Source organism: Carya illinoinensis, chromosome 4, assembly GCF_018687715.1.
Source record: "Carya illinoinensis cultivar Pawnee chromosome 4, C.illinoinensisPawnee_v1, whole genome shotgun sequence".
Taxonomy (NCBI): domain Eukaryota; kingdom Viridiplantae; phylum Streptophyta; class Magnoliopsida; order Fagales; family Juglandaceae; genus Carya; species Carya illinoinensis.
This window is the reverse complement of record NC_056755.1, coordinates 28,436,577-28,453,671: the sequence shown is the minus strand read 5'-3', so window position 1 is coordinate 28,453,671 and position 17,095 is coordinate 28,436,577. Positions and strand designations below refer to the sequence as shown.

The window sequence follows — 17,095 nt, the reverse complement described above, 5'->3', positions numbered from 1 at the left end:
AACTTGCAGATGGTAGTGTTGAGCATAGGAAAGCTCGGTTAGTGGCTAAGGGTTTCCTTCAACAACCTGGATTAGATTATGATCAAACCTTCAGTCCAGTTGTTAAAACAACAACCATAAGACTTGTCTTAGCTCTTGCAGTCACTAGAGGTTGGCCCGTACACCAATATGATATACAAAATGCCTTCCTCCATGGCCCTTTAACAGAGACTGTTTTCACGTGTCAACCACCAGGATTTGCTCACCCTCAATTCCCATCGCATGTATGCAAACTTAGGAAAGCAATATATGGACTAAAACAGTCACCAAGGGCCTGGTATTCGAGACTAAGTGACAAACTAATTGATCTTGGTTTTCACTCCTCACCTGCAGATAGTTCCCTATTTGTTCGAATTCATAACACATATGTTCTCTTTATTTTGGTCTATGTAGATGACCTTCTTCTTATCACAGGTTCGAAAATGGAGTTAATAAGTGACCTGGTTCATGCTTTGAGACTTGAATTCCCCATTACTGATCTTGGACAGCTTCACTATTTTTTGGGCATTGAAGCCACATACATAGACAAAGGACTGCTGCTCACTCAAAAGAAATACATAGAAGAACTTCTTCAACGCACCAACATGTCTCATGCGAAACCAGTCAAGACTCCCATGACAACCTCTGAAAAACTCAGCATCAACTCTGGAAATCCCTTTGAAGACTCTACACTATATCGAAGCATTATGGGATCACTCCAATATCTATCATTTACGCGACCTGATTTGGCCTTTGCAGTCAGCAAAGTCTGCCAATATATGCACTCTCCCCGTGTTCCACATTGGCAGGCCGTAAAAAGGATTCTTCGATACCTCAAACAAACACCAAACCTTGGGTTGCTCTTCTCAAAGTCTTCATCAATGAACATAACAGCCTTCTCCGACACCGATTGGGCAGGCTGCCCAGACGATAGAAAATCCATGGGAGCCTACTGCATCTTCTCAGGATCAAACCTCATTTCATGGTCTTCAAAGAAACAACCAACAATAGCTAGATCCTCAACTGAAGTAGAATTCAAAGCAGTTGCTAATGCCACTGCTGAGGTTGTTTGGGTTCAACATTTATGCCGAGATCTTGGGATTCACATCACTCAGGCACCAACGCTTTATTGTGACAACATAGGAGCAACCTATCTCTTCTCAAATCCCATCTTTCATGCACGCACAAAACACGTGGAAATTGACTTCCACTTTGTGCGTAATAGAGTCCTCAACAAATCTTTATCAGTGGCTTTTATCTCTGGGAAAGACCAGCTGGCCGATGTGCTTACAAAACCTTTGTCTGCTGCACGGTTCCAGTACCTCTGTTCAAGTCTTCGCTTGCATTATCTGCCGCTTGACTTGAGGGGGCCTGTTAAGGCATCACATGCAAATCAAGCATGCCATGCTACGTCCTGCACAACAGACTCACCTACATACAGTGTAGGTGCAGAATGCTCAAAGCCTCATATGCAAGACACCAAGCTGGACCACTCAAAGCAGGACCACACCATGCAGAGCCACTCAAGCACGTTTCCTCCTGCATTGTCTGCGCCCAGACTCATCTCCACTAACCATCCGATATAGCAAGGACACACACACACTGCAAAGCTGTAATTTTGTGACAGAGGAATATTCCTCTTCTTTGTAATAACTATATATAGAGGTCTTGCCTGATTCTGTAAAGTAGAGATAAATATACAAATATAAAAGAAAGTATTTCCTTAGCAAAACGAAACCACAGAACAAACAAATGTCGTGTAACCTGAACTGATCCTTAGAATGGTAAGTTTGGACGGTGGGTTTAGGTGAGATAAAATAAATTGAAATAAAAATTAAAAATTGAATAATATATAAATAGAAAATTATTTTTATTATTATTATTATTTTAAAATTAGAAAAAAATTAAATTATTTATTTTATTTTGTGTAAAAATTTAAAAAATTTATAATAATTAAATAAAATTAGATTAAATAAGATAAGCTACTTTTTGTATCCTAAATGAGGCTAAGGTGTCGTTTGGATTGAATTAAGATGAGATAAGATGAAAGTTGAAAGTTGAAAATTAAATAAAATATTATTAGAATATCATTTTTTAATAATATTATTATTTTAAAATTTGAAAAAATTGATTGTTGATTATATTTTATGTAAGAATTTAAAAAAAATTATAATGATGAGATGAGATGAGATAAAATACTTTTACCATCTAAATGGTAACTAAGACTTCAAATAATGCAAAATAAAATCAAATTTATAATCATGGGGACAACAGTAGAATAAAATGAAAAAAATAATTATATTTATCATTTTCATATATCATATATATATTTATTTTAATTTTTTTAAAATTTTTCTATAACAAATATATGGTATATGGATGATAAATAAAATAACTCTATCAGTGTAATAAAAATAAAATAAAATAAAAAATAATATTAAAATATAATTGAAAAATGCTAATTAAGGTATTCGTAACGTGTGCTTGGGAACAAATCTCTGGAGAGTCGGAGACGAAAAAAAGAAAAATGCTAGTTAACGGTACGTACAAGTGAAGAATTGTTAGCTCAGATTAGAATCTTTACAAAATAAGAAGCCTAGTGGTACTTTGTTATGATGGCGACAAACCATTGCAGCCAGCCAGATCGCATTGCCCGTGTTTTAGTTGCTAAACTGTTCATCTCCAACCAAAGGAAAAGAAAAAGAAAAAACCTGCGTCCCACTTTATTTTTGTATTTGTCCCACTAATCTCTCTCTCTCTCTCTCTCTCTCCAATGGCGACTTCCTTGATTCGTTGTTAAAATCAAATTTGCACAGGCAAAGGAGTTTCAATTTTCAAACCGGAATTCCGCTTCTCTAATAAATATTTCACGGAAATAATCTTTACTAATTCTTATTATGCATTAGCAAGTCATTGTAATCTGTCGATGGCCATGATGCGGACGGAGCCTTCGTCTTCTTCGGCTCCACAGTTCGAGATTAAGGCCCAATCGCGGGGCAGGGACAACGCGGTCCACCCGGCCTCATCGACGACGTCGATGTCGAGGCTGGCCACCACGACAGGCTCGTTTGGCGGCGGGGAGTTCAGGCCGTTCAAGCGGTGGGCACCGTGGCTGGTACCGGCCTTCGTGGTGGCCAACATTGCCCTCTTCGTGGCCACCATGTACGTCAACAATTGCCCAAAGAACTCTACCTCCTGCGTCGCCACCAGGTTCTTGGGCAGATTCTCCTTCCAGACCATCAAGGAGAATCCCCTTCTGGGGCCTTCTTCCTCCACGTGTGTCTGTCTGCCCCCCCTTCTCTCTCTCTCTCTCTCTCTCTCTCTCTCTCAATAAATGCACATTACTATTGGTCTAGAAATAAATTTCTGTTGTTTAATTTATCATTTCTTGCTCTGAGTTGTAATTTTCGTTGGTGCGGAGATCCTTTTTTCTCCCTTTTTTGCTATTTTTTTTTTTGTTTGTTTATTTGTTAGTTGGCCGAAACAACGAGGCTGATGGAACTGGTATAATAGAATGTATTTTTTTAAGGAAAGGATAACAGAATGTGTTTTGACTTTGAAGTTAGCTGGCCTGATATCTGCTTTTTTGTTTATTTTTTCTAATGTTTTTGTAACGCAGGTAGTATAGTCTGTAATTAAATTTGGACCACCACTTGGCTCACTTGTTGATATGGTGCAAATTTATCAATTATTTGATTGCATAGTGAGTGTGTGACCTGTTAGTATTGATCCTTGGATGCTACAGAAAATTGGAAATCCAAATTTATTTTTTCTTAGGTTTTAAGTTGATCCTTTTGACGATTTCATTCTTCCATATATTCTGCATGATTTCACTCACTCTGTCAGACAACGAATAGATATCCTAAGATAGTCTTAGTCTTAATTACGAGCCATCCCTGAACTGCTTTGTTTTTCATATCCTGTTTAATTATGTTTTGGTTTGCTTATTTTTTATAATCCTAGACAATTTTTGTAGCATATCATAGTTTTATTCAAGAAAACTAACAACTAAAGCAGTTTGGTGGGATCATGCTGTCAATGTACATTACGAGATAAGAGTTTTAGTTTCTATAGTGAAAAGGGTTATCATCTTTCTAATATCTATATATATATATATAACTATGTTCAGGTTGGAGAAGATGGGTGCTCTAGAAGTTGAAAAAGTAGTCCATGGACACCAGGCATGGCGTCTGATCACTTGTATATGGCTACATGCTGGAGTTCTCCATGTACTTGCCAATATGTTGAGTCTTGTATTCATTGGAATTCGGCTTGAACAAGAATTTGGATTTGGTATGCATCTATGCTCTTCTTCAAATTTACTGTAATGTGTATATATTGTAGATATCAGAAACTATATTACAGATATGTTTTGTTAAAGGTCTGATCAATGATTTATTTCTCTTTCAGTCTCGTTGTTATGTGAATTTGGAGTTAAAACTTCAACATTGGCAGCTTAACATCAACATTTTGTTTTTGTTAAGTAGAAGTCAATGTTTAGTTGCCGATGTCGATGTCGAAGTCGTGACATTGTTGATATTGATTCTGATATATGTGGAAATATAATTGTATAAAACCTTAGTTCCTTGTTTGATACCACAAAAGAATTATATCAAAAAACCTTGCAAAGTTGTTAACTTTCACAGAGGTAGGGTTATGGAACAAAAAAGAACTCTGTTAACACCCTCTTCCCATATGGTTTGTGAAAAACCAGTGGTTATACACCAACCCTATACCTAGAGGGGGGATGAATAGGTTCAATTCAATTTTGATGGTCTATTCAAAAATATTGTCAAACAACAATTAATCAAAGAAACAAATTACACAAATAATCAACTCAGCAAATTAATCACGAAGTGGAAACTCATTTGAAGAACATCTTCAAAATCTAAAACCACTCCGGATGTAAGACACTACCTCAAATTCACTATAAAAACTTTAGTTCGTTACAACCAATTTAGAGACACTCACAAAACCTTTATAGTAGCTAAACTTTGCTTGCAACACCACGAGTGACCTACTCGATCTCTACACGCATGTAGTGCCGAAACTCTGATTTTTCTATAGCTTCCCACAGGAACCTCTTGATCTCTGCATCAACAGCAATTCCGGATTCTTCCGGCCAATGAACACGTCCGCTTCAATTGACTCATCTAAAGTTTGATCTTGAGTGTGGTGTGGTGGAGATGTGTTTATCCAAGAGAGAATCAACCATTTGGCAGAGAGATTTCTCTCAAAAGTTTTTGGAAGTACTTAGGGTTTTTGCTCTGATTTTCCACACCAAAGAACACAAGTAAGCTGTTCTATTTATACTCCCAAGTGAAAGAAGTGCTCAAAATTCTAAATTTTAAGTTGTCTAGAACATTGGCTTGAGCGAAGTGTCGAGCGACACGTCGAGTGCACATCGAGCAACCCACTCTAGAAGGGTCTCGCTTGAGCTCCAGTTGAGTGCCAGTCAAGCGAACTCTCTGTTTTGAGTTTTGCTTGACCTGTGTTGAGCTCACTTTAATCATTTTCATGTTACACTACTTCAACACCTTTTACAACACTAATTTACACAGGTTTTCATACGAATATGCTAATCAACTCATTTTTCCCTCAACAGTTTAGAATGCAACATCATACCTAAATAGCACTAGGTATAATAGATCCACTAAATTATAACACTTCAAACTTAACTGAAAATCTTATTAATCATAAAATTTATGAATCAATTTTTTTTTTTTTTTGTCGATAGGTAATCAAGATGTTTTATTCATTAAAAGTAGGCAAAGCCCAAGTACATAGTGGTATACATCAGGAATGCCTAGCTAGAGTGTACAACCTAAAGTAAAAGATCATGGACATTTAGTCCATTACAAACAACGGCCCCTACTGATAAGAACAACGATTTAAAAAAGAAAACTTAAGCTCCTCCATTGTTCCCTCTTGATCTACGAAGCTTATATTGTTTCTCTCTTGCCAAATACACCAACACATACATAAAGGAACCATTCTCTAGATTGCTACCACTTGTGAATTACCTTGGAGGCCTCTCTAGCTTGCTAGGAAATCCACCAATCGACGAGGCAGGACCCATGATAAGCCAATCCCCTAAAAAAAGCATCCCACATGGTTTTGGCCACCTCGCAATGTAAAAGTAGATGATCTACCGATTCACCATTATGCTTACACATGCAACACCAGTCCAACACCATTATCCAATGTTTCCTTATATTATCTGTGGTGAGAATTTTGTCCAATGATGCTGTCCGTATGGAAAATGCTGCTTTTGAAGGAGCTTCATCTACCATATAGTCTTCCATGGGAACATGGTCTTTCCAGGGCTCGTTAGAATTTGGTAAAATAACCTGACGGTGAATTTACCTTTCTTGAAGGGGCTCTAGTTTATCTTGTCTATGGTACCCTCGGTCATGCTTACGGAATACCATGCCTCATAGAACTTTAAGATAGTCTCCAACTACCAATCTTGGGCTGCCTAATGAAATCTACATTCCATTAAGGGGAGCCATTAGAAAAGACTAAGAGATCGGCTACCGCTGCATCTTTGTTCGTGCGAGCTAAAAAATGGCAGGGAAGGTGTCTTGGAGGCTCCGTTGACTGCACCATTTGTCATACCAAAAGCTGACACACGAGTCTTTGCCCACCACAATATGTTCATTTCTTCAAAAGATCTCTCTGTATGAATTTCTACAAACCCACCCCAATTCTGCCGTATCTCTCCAAAGCCACATCTTGCAAGTAAGTAAGGTAAGAACTTCTAGTTGACATGATCATAGGCTTTGTCCATGTCTAGTTTGCAAAATAACCCAGGTTCTCTAGATTTGAGTTGCCCATCCAAAACTTCATTTGCAATTAAGACTAAATCTAGGATTTGTCTACCTTTGGCAAATGCATTTTGCAGCTTCAAAAATAACTTTTCCACCACTGTACTCATCTCTTTGCTAATGCATTAGAAAAATCTTGTAAACCCCACTCACAAGGTTAATGGGATGGTAATCTCTCACATCCATGGACCCCACCTTTTTGGGAGTGAGTGCTAAAAACATAGCATTAAGGGTACGTTTGGGTAGTGAGGTAATCTTAGATGATCTGTGAATAGTAGTGAAAAAGTGGTGAAAAAGTAATGATAAAATATTGAATAGTAGTGAATAGTAGTAAAAAGTAATGAAAAGTAAGTGAAAAGTAATGATAAAATCACTCCACTACCCAAACACAACCTAAGACTTTTCTCAAACCAAACCAAAAGGTAGCATTAAGACTTTAAACTAAACCAAAATACTCAATGAAGTCCTGACATCATAAATCAAGCCTAAACATAAGTATTGAACACTTGTATACTGGGCCGTGTTCTGGTCTCCTTCACTGGTTTTGGCCTGTGGACCCATCATCATATGGGACAATCTGGGACATTTTAAAACATCACACAATATAAAGAGTTTTTTTATCTGGTTTTTACCTTTGAAAGCATCATTGCATACATTTGAGCATTTGCACTGTAACAACCTATTCCTGTTAAGGATTGAACGCTAAATGCTCTTCATATCATAACATCGAGATTCAAAATTCTTGTAACCAGACACTTAAGCAATCTTGAATAAGAAACCTGCCCAATGCACCAAATTGCTATGACCCATAAAACTTAAATAATATATTGTCTTTAATGAAAAATATTTTTTTTAATGAAAAATATCAAATTAACATAATATCTTTAATCTGTTCATAGCACTTATTAAAATGCATCCCCTAATTATTGGCTTTGACTATAGCCTCCTTGGCCAGTGGGGTTGTTCTCAATATCAATTGGGACATGTAAGAAAATAATAAAAATAAGTTGAGTGCTCAGTAAATATATAACTCATACAGTACTTATAAAAAAAAAAAAAAATACATAACTCATACAGTAAATAAATTATGAAAATTTTATCTTTGATTAAAATTAAAACGATTAGGATATAAAAATTGCAAGCATTTTAAACAGCACTTTCCATTTTATCCATTAAGTGGACAATGCACTAATTGCCTAGTGTTAGGGTTTGCAATCACAAGGATTTCAAAACTCCATCTTGCAGTACAAGTGCGGTCATATTTGAGATATGGAGATCACTTGATAGATAAGAGTCCACTCATGCTGGCCAATATCCGCGGACCATGCATTGATGCTTGCCTCCGCCTTTAAGCTTTGGTACCATCACACATCATGATACGGCCACAATATTTAAAAATATATCACACAATCATACAACATTTTTTCCTTTCATTTGTTCATTTCTCCTTAGGTTTTACAACATATTGTATTTGTATTACATATAGTAGAATTATGCAAAATAAAACATTTATAAAACTTGCAATTCATGGCATATCACATAAGATACAAAAAGGGGACATATCATCTTTACTTATTTTATCTCCTAGCATGCACAATATCACCACTTCCTTGCCAACCTATGGTAAACAGTTATAATTAGTACTGTTACTCTTTTTTCAATCTTGCTAATGTTTTAATCTCTTCATATACACATTTCCTAAATGATTTCAGATCTGGTTTCCTCTGTTTGATCCTTTTATTTCCAAAGAAACTTCTCTTTTATCCATGGATTATTACATCACACCAATTTGGTTGACTAGCTTCCAACATCGTGAACATTTTACTTGTCTTCATGCAACTTAGTGCACTAGGTCGTTGACCGTGATTTGTGGGTGTGCTTCCTAGAGTTTCTGGCCACTTTAGGGCCTCATGTAGGCTCTAACAGTGAGCCTTTCAGGTCTCAAGATATACCAAGTGTGCGCGTGCATGGCTGTGCAGCCAGCCTAATGGTTGTGGACTTTTGTCTTCATACCTAGAAGTTTAAGTCCATGCAAGACTGACTTGAGTTCAATATTAAATTTTAAAACTCTTATTACAGACCCTAAAAGAGTCCAAACAACAAATCATTCAAGGTCACAGTGCTGCTGAATTCTCTGAAATGACCAACTCTTACCCTTAACTTCATATGTTTGGTTGCTGGAACATAGGGTTAAGCATATGGTCTGGTTGCTGGAGCAGAAACTGAAATGGTTATGTTCGAAATTGGAGCCTCCAATCTGGGCAAGTATAGTAATGAGAAGTCGGAAGGTATTTCCCTTTCAATTTATTAACAAGTGTTAGAAATCCGGAGCTTTTCTCACCTCTGCGTTGCTGCAGATTTGTAGAGGGGTTTCCAATGCTTTTGTACCACCCCAATCTCACTTTGGGAATAGGAATAACACACAAAGTGGGTAGGTTATAAAGGTAGTCATAGGCGCTAAGTCTCACATTGGCTGCTTGCAAGGTGAAAGTGGACTTTATACTTGCTAAGTCAATAGGCAACTATATAAACATATCATTTCATCATATTTCTACTTAAGTGCACAATCACTTAATAAGGCTACCCGGGACATCCAACCTGTAACATTTAACTTGGTAGCTGGTAACACCACCAATAACATATGTTTCACCTGATACTTATCTTCAGATATTAAACACAACAACCCGTAATGATCTATTGAACCCACATATTCAACCATACACTTACGACATATTAACACATAATTTCATTTTGTGCAAGAGGAACAGGGGTACCAATAGAAGAGAGTTTACCAAGGAAGCATGTAATAGGGGTCCACTCGGTCCGTAAATTTTAAATGGGCTTAATTCAATTATTGGGCCTAATAAACGCCATTAATCCACCATAATAAATTTTGGGCACGTGGCTAATTCAAAATTATCCAATAAATCTCAATTGAGCTTACAAAAAATATTAGCCTATTAATAATTTATTTGTTATTTATAAAAAAAAATTAGCCTATTAATACCATCCAAAACCATCCAATAAACCTTAACGTGCCTTAAAATAAACTCTTGGGCCTATGGGATTAATTAAAATTCTTAGCCAACCTCAATAAATTAACAGTTCTTCTGGGTACAGTCAGGGTGTGCAACCCCAGGGGAGTCTGCTGAATTCAGCTGAGATATTTAAAAAAAAGAAAAAGAAAAGACTAAATCTAAAGAAAGACATTCAGACAGACCAAAACAGAGCTCATTCTTTGTCTGGATCTTGCATCTTCGTCTTTGTCTTCGTCTTCATTCCCCACATAAACTGGTAGTAATGTATGAGCTGCTTCTGATTTTGCAGTCCTTGACTATAAGCAACAGATGTATCACAAATGGTGGTATAATCCCACTTTGGTTTGCATCATTTGCTGCCAATGGTACTCTTTGTTTGAGCTAGCCATGGAGACCATTTCTCCATTCATGAATCCCTCCAGGCACCTTCACGGGGCAACAAACAAAATGCATTTATTTACAAAAGACAAAAGCCAACATCCCATGTACCTAGAAGAACTGGTGATGATATTGGATAAGAACAATAATAAAAAAAGAATAATATAATGAATATAGGAGTAAACAAACAATGTTGAGGTCCCAATTAGATTTCAAGAAAAAGAGAGCATTTATACCTACCGACCAGGGTTTTTCACGTGATGTAGCAGTGCCGATCGTTCTAGGAGAAGATTGATACTTGTAATGATCTGTCCTGTTCAGAAAATGAGGGCACTGCTAACTGATGTGATCATCGGTTGTAGGAGAAAATGAAGCTGGAAGACGAAGCTGTGAAGATGAAGGACTAGGGCTAAGCAAAAATCTGAAAATCCGACTCCGACTCCGACTCCGCTCCGGCTCCGCTCTGACTCCGCTCCAGCTCCGACAAGTCGGAGTCGGAGGATTTTTCGGTGGGAAGTCGGAGTCGGAGTCGGAGTCGGAGTCGGAGTCGGAGTCGGAGTCCAGGCGGATCCGACTCCGACTCCGCTCCGATCCGACTCCGATACTCCGACTCCGACTCCGCCTCCGATTCCGACTCCGACTTCCCACCGACTCCGACTCCAACTCCGCTAATGTATATATTTTATAAATAATATATGTATTTTTCTATATACTAATCATATAAATATAAATATAATAACAAGTAATATTAATGTATAAATACTAAAATGCTTAATAACATGTAACATTATAATACTAATGTATAATATAACATATAACACTAATATATAAGTAATAAATTTATAATAGCATTTAATACTAATGTATAAAAATTAAAATTGTTTATATAGATTTTATATAACTATATCTTATATATTAACATCATTAGTTAAATTCAATAATATACTAGTCATTCACACTAGTTATTAGTTATAAACTTATAGTAAATAAGTTAATAAATATTAATAATTTACTATATACTAATAGACTAATAGTATTAGACTATTAGTATATAGTAAATTACTAATATATATAATAGTATACTATTAGTTATATATATATTAAATTAATATCTTTAAGTTATTATCTATTAGTACTAGACTACTAGTGTAACTAGTGTTATTACATATTATTAGTTACTAGTTATTACATCTAGTTATTATTAGTTATAGACTATAGTAAATAAGTTAATAAATATATTAGTAACTAGTTATTACATCTAGTTATTTGTTATAGACTATAGTAAATAAGTTAATAAATATTACTATATATTAATAGACTAATAGTATTAGTATTAGTATATTACTAATATAATATATATAATAGTATACTATTAGTTAATATATATTAAATTAATATCACAATATAATTACATAATTATTAAATATATTCCCTTGGATATAAAAACAATAAAAAAAATTTGTCAAATTTCTAATATATAACTAACTCTCTAAGTTAGTAATAATTAATAAACTAATAATTAACTAGTGATTTTTTTAGTGAGTTAATTAAATAATACACATTAAATTGTTACTTAATTTTATTTTCTAATGTATTAATTTTGGTTAGATAAATTAGAAATCTCAAATTATATCTAAAAAAAAAAATTGATATGGAAGCTCAAATCCGATTAAAGTTGCAAATTGTAAAATTGAAATGTTAATTGGGTCAAAGAAAAAAGTCTAAAAAAAAGCCCAATAAAAAAGCCCAACAAAAAGCCCAACTCGGACTCTGCTCTGACTCCGCTCCGACAAGTCGAAGTCGGAGTCGGAGCGGAGTGGGGTCTAAGCGGAGTCGGAGTCGGAGGTCGGATTCGGCCCCCGACAAAGTCGGAGTTGGAGTCGGAGGAGGCCAAATCCGACTCCGACTTTGTCAGTGCTCAGCCCTATGAAGGACTCTATTTGGGACGGAGGCTCGAAGGATGCTGAAGAAACAGCATAAGGAAATCGTGTGGGTCTGTGGGAAGACGAAGGCAGGGAGGGCAACGAGATAAAACGACTCATTTTGATGCAAATGAAACGTAGCGTTTAACATTCCATGTTGGCAGCGAGTCCCCCACGGATACTCTGGGCGACTGTAATTAGCATTTTTGATAAATTAATAGCTAATGGGCTTATCCAATATGGCCCATTAAACCTAATTTAGGCCCAATAAAGTTATCTATATTCCATCCCTAATAATATTAGATTGGGATGTTACATTGGGCTCGCTGGGCACATCAGTTTGAGACAATAAAGTGAGCCAGCGTGGCTTGTGAGTGAAAGCAATACCGAGATGCGATGGGGAAGTGGCTGGGTGGTGTGGTTTTTCTGTTCAATGGGTAAACATTGAAACGTAGAGGGGAGAGAGAGAGGACTCGTTTGTTTTTAGAGATGAGATAAGTTGAGATTAAAGTTGAAAGTTAAATAAAATATTATTAGAATATATTGTTTTAATATTATTTTTGTATTGGGATTTAAAAAAGTTGAATTGTTTATTTTATTTTTGTATTGGAATTCGAAAAAGTTGAATTGTTTATTTTATTTTGTATGAGAATGTTATTTTGCACTGGGTGGGAGATAGCAGAGAGAGAGACAGAGCTCCCAAAGAGAGAAAAACAGAGGAAGATAGTCGGTAACAAAGAAGGCCGAGGAGCTCAACTGGCTTCATTGATGGAGTAGAGATGGTGAAAAGGCTGGTTTGTTGTTGGTAATCTTTTGCATTGTGGGCTGGAGCTAACCTTTGTTGAGGTAAGGACCCCATGAGAGGTAGCTTTGGTGAGTTTAAGTTGGTTCCTGGGGGTCTTCTTTGGTGGCTTGGGAAGAAGGTTTGCTGTGAGCTTTAAGATAAAGAGGTAGTGTGAGTTTAAGATTGGCTACCCTGTCTTCTGTGTGGTCTGAGAGTAAGAGAAAGCTTTGGCTGCAGGGGTAGTATTTTGGTGGTTACTGAGATGAATGTAACTGAGAACAAAGAGTAGGAGGAGAGGGCCAGTGAGCACTGTAGGTTTATGTGGGAAATGGAGTGAAAGGTTCTGGTGTTTGTTATTTTTATGGAGGAGAAGTGGTAGCTGTTGGAAGAGAAGAATTTGAGCAGGTGAGGTCTGTAGAAATTTTAGTCAGGGTAGAAGACTGCGAAGTCCTAGGGGTTGAGTGATATTCAAATATGAGAGGAGTTTTCTTTTCATGATTTTTAGTGGGTCGGGATACTAGAAAGAGGCTTCCATAAATTGCATGGGTCAGGTCTTTCCACAGCCAAAATATCAACACGCTTTTAAAATCGTGGGCCTCTGGGCTAAAATAAAAATCCTTCCTCCAACCTTTAAAATTAGGCCAGGGTGTTACACAGAGCCACTTAGTCCCAGTTTGGTTACGTAGTTCAAATGAGATGAGATGAGATATTTTGTAATAAATAAAATGTTGTTATAATATAATTTTTTAATATTAATTTTGTATTGGAATTTGAAAAAGTTGTAATGATTAGATGAGATGAGATGAGATGAGATGAGATTATTTGATTTTTGGTAACCAATCAGGGCGTCTGGACAGTGTGATACAGGAGCACTGCATGAAATGGCCTTAAAGAGGATAGTAGAAAATAGAATAGGGGCCATTATGGCTGGCTAAGTCCCACGTTGGCTACTTATTAGGTATAACTGAATTTTGTTTTTGATTTCAGGGGAACTTCAAATTGAAAATTATTTTTGGGGTTATAGGGTAGATGTGGCTACCGCTACCCTAGATGGTTATAGAGAGGGACGACAGACTTACAGGAACTCGGTTTCAAAACTTGCCCGCTAGTGATTATAAAAGAAAACTTAGGTAACTGCCAGCCCTAGTCTTTTTCTAAGAAATGTTAGCGGTTTTGGGACTTCTTTGAAGCTTCCTTTTCCTGGTTCCAATTAAGGAAAGTTAAGGAGATTTATTGGAGGTTACGGCAGCTAGGTTTCTCGTTTTCTAGTCAGACTCAAATTAGTAAGTTCCTCCTATTTCTACACAAGGCTTACTAGTAACTAATCTAGCAAGTTCGTTGGTCTTCATGCCTTCTATATCCAATCAGCAAGTCAACACTTTAAAATAGTCAATAGCAGCTTGAAATAAAAAATAAAATAAAATAAGAATTTGAAATTACTTAAACTAGAAAAATAGGAAGCTTAATTCTAGACCTTAGGTACTCATGTATGATAGTACATTGGACCTTGTAGAGGACAATGAACAATAATATTTAAATTTATGTTTAATAAAACATATGGCCGAGATATAATCAAACCAATCAGAACCCTCATTATTGTTTTTTAATAAGTATTAGAACCCTCATTATTAACAGCAAGCCAGTTGCAATTTTGTACACCGAAGGCTGGAGGTAATCTCCAGTCAGATTCAGAAACATTTGCACAACGTGAATTGAATTAACTCTAATCCTAGAGGAGTGGACAATTGATCATACAGTTTATTATAACTGATATAACACGTTTCCATGGACCTTTGATAGGTTTCAAGTACTACAATTGTTCCAGACAGCAATAAGAGAGTAAGAGGTGAGCCAGCCTTAGGCATTTAAGAAGGTTTGATAGAAGGTGGAGTTTATTTTCTCACTTAACAAACATTTTGGTGGGCTGATACTAATTTTCTTCCTTTTTACGAGAAAATTAGTAGAGAAAATGTGGGAGTCTATTGACTTAAATTTCTAGGGGTTGACTCAAGTGGTAAAGGCCTTGGGTTTGGAGGTATGCTCCTCCAAAGTCTAAGGTTAAAATCTCCTCGAGTGCAAACGATCTCTAGGGGCTACAAGTCTGGAGGATTTTCCTCTTGAATTGCCTGAGATATACTTGCAAGAAACTCCTTGCTAAGGGCCTGTACACCCTCAGTATTAGTTAGGATGTTGTTCCCGAACAATCGGTGCCAATTAAAAAAAGGAGTCTCTTGACTTAAATGTTGAACTGCTTTAATCAGTTAATGAGATTATTTTCCGTTGAGGTTTGAAATCTAATTTGTTTCTAGATTTGTCCTACAGTTCGAATCGGGCTGCTTTATGTCATATCTGGTTTTGGAGGGAGTTTGTTGTCAGCTCTTTTTATCCAATCGCAAATATCTGTTGGTGCCTCTGGTGCACTTTTTGGTTTACTAGGAGGCATGCTTTCAGAGCTCATTACAAATTGGACAATATATGCAAATAAGGTAAATAAAAGTTCTCTGATTCTGACAGAGCATCTTAATAAACTTCAAATTTCTTGGAGCTAGTATATGGGTGGACCAATCATCACACAGTTTTAGTTTCATATGTGCAGTTAGCAGCATTGTTGACTCTTCTATTCATCATCCTAATAAATTTAGCTGTTGGAATCCTACCACACGTGGACAATTTTGCTCATATTGGAGGATTTCTTTCTGGCTTTCTTCTTGGATTTGTGTTTCTGATTCGTCCTCAGTTTGGATGGGTCAGCCAGAGAAATGTACCACCTGGATATATTGCAACTCCTGTTAAATCTAAACACAAGATGTATCAGTATGTACTGTGGGTTCTCTCTTTGACACTATTCATTGCTGGGTATGTGCCAGAAAAACTCCATTATTAATATATTGATTTTACGTTTCTTATGTTATTGTTTGCACACATGTTTTCTTAAGTATGTGCATAAAATGAAATCGAAGGTAAATAAGCTGGCTACATGGGAAGTTAATATTCTTCGCTGGTCGACATTATTGTAACCATTTTTTTTTTTATAAAAATCCTCAATCATCAGCAGACTGCCTTTGGATCTGCATTTAAGCTAATTGTTAGATTCAGATTGCCTTACTTGATTGGGTGAAAGATGGCAATATGAATCACCACTCCCTATATTTAATGAGCCAAATGTTATGTTTTTTGACAGATCTACTGCTGGGTTGATTATGCTCTTCCGAGGTGTTAATCTGAATCATTACTGCTCCTGGTGTCATTATTTGAGCTGTGTCCCTACCACAAAATGGAGCTGCGACGCAGGGCCAGTCTATTGTCAGGTAACTGATGCTGCTACTCTTCAATTTTTAATCTACGTGTGTTGTTCATGCCGGAGTGACAATCTGAAAATAAGTCCTATACAATTCTAGAAAAAAACTAGTTAGATTAAATAAGTCACCCAATCTTCTTGGCTTTGATTATAGGTGGGGAGAAATTAGCGAATGAATCTACCTAATATAATCGAAATATGATACATTTCATTAGATTACTGACTGCTTTTCTGTCCCTGACATTCATTGATTTCGTTACTGATATCAACACAATGTTCTCTCGCAGTCGACCCAAATTGGGAACCAGCTTAACTTGACATGCCTAAGCAGTGGAAAAAACAACACGTATATTATAGATAACACTTCCCAGGTTCGGCAGCTATGTGCTCAGCTTTGCAGTTGATGATAGAAGCTTTGCTTGATCCCATTCTCTTTAATATCTCGGTTTACATTTCTCAACCATGAATCTGTAGATACTAGATAACATTTAGTTTACATGAGAAAATGTTCATCGCATTTTGGCAATTTATTGTTCTGCCTATACTTTGTGAAGTGGTTTCTCTTTTTTCCCCCTTTTTAAGGCTCAAATGGAGTTGTTTGGATACAGAAACAAGTGCATTGGTGGCAAGCACATTAATATTAAAAAATCTATTTACAAATTCGTATGTTTTTACACTAAATACACTACTGATGCAAATGGGTTCACGCATCAGCTATGTGCCAACTTCTCTCAGCTTCATTCTCTTTCACGGAACTGAATGTCGTATTTCGTTGGTTTCCTTTTAACAAGATAAATGGCGTGGTAACCGAACCACTCACAAAGCAATGT

At 36.5% G+C, this 17,095-nt stretch overlaps 1 protein-coding gene across 1 annotated transcript; it reads left to right on the top strand.

Annotated features, from left to right (window-relative positions):
• The first annotated feature begins 2,632 nt into the window (after positions 1-2,632).
• Positions 2,633-16,925, top strand: LOC122307711 (RHOMBOID-like protein 1). The gene is made up of 6 exons (XM_043120762.1): positions 2,633-3,294; positions 4,148-4,311; positions 15,290-15,453; positions 15,564-15,823; positions 16,149-16,275; positions 16,553-16,925. Exons 1-6 carry the CDS (start codon positions 2,945-2,947, stop codon positions 16,667-16,669), a joined length of 1,182 nt encoding a protein of 393 aa, XP_042976696.1. The 5' UTR covers positions 2,633-2,944; the 3' UTR covers positions 16,670-16,925.
• The last annotated feature ends 170 nt before the right edge of the window (positions 16,926-17,095 follow it).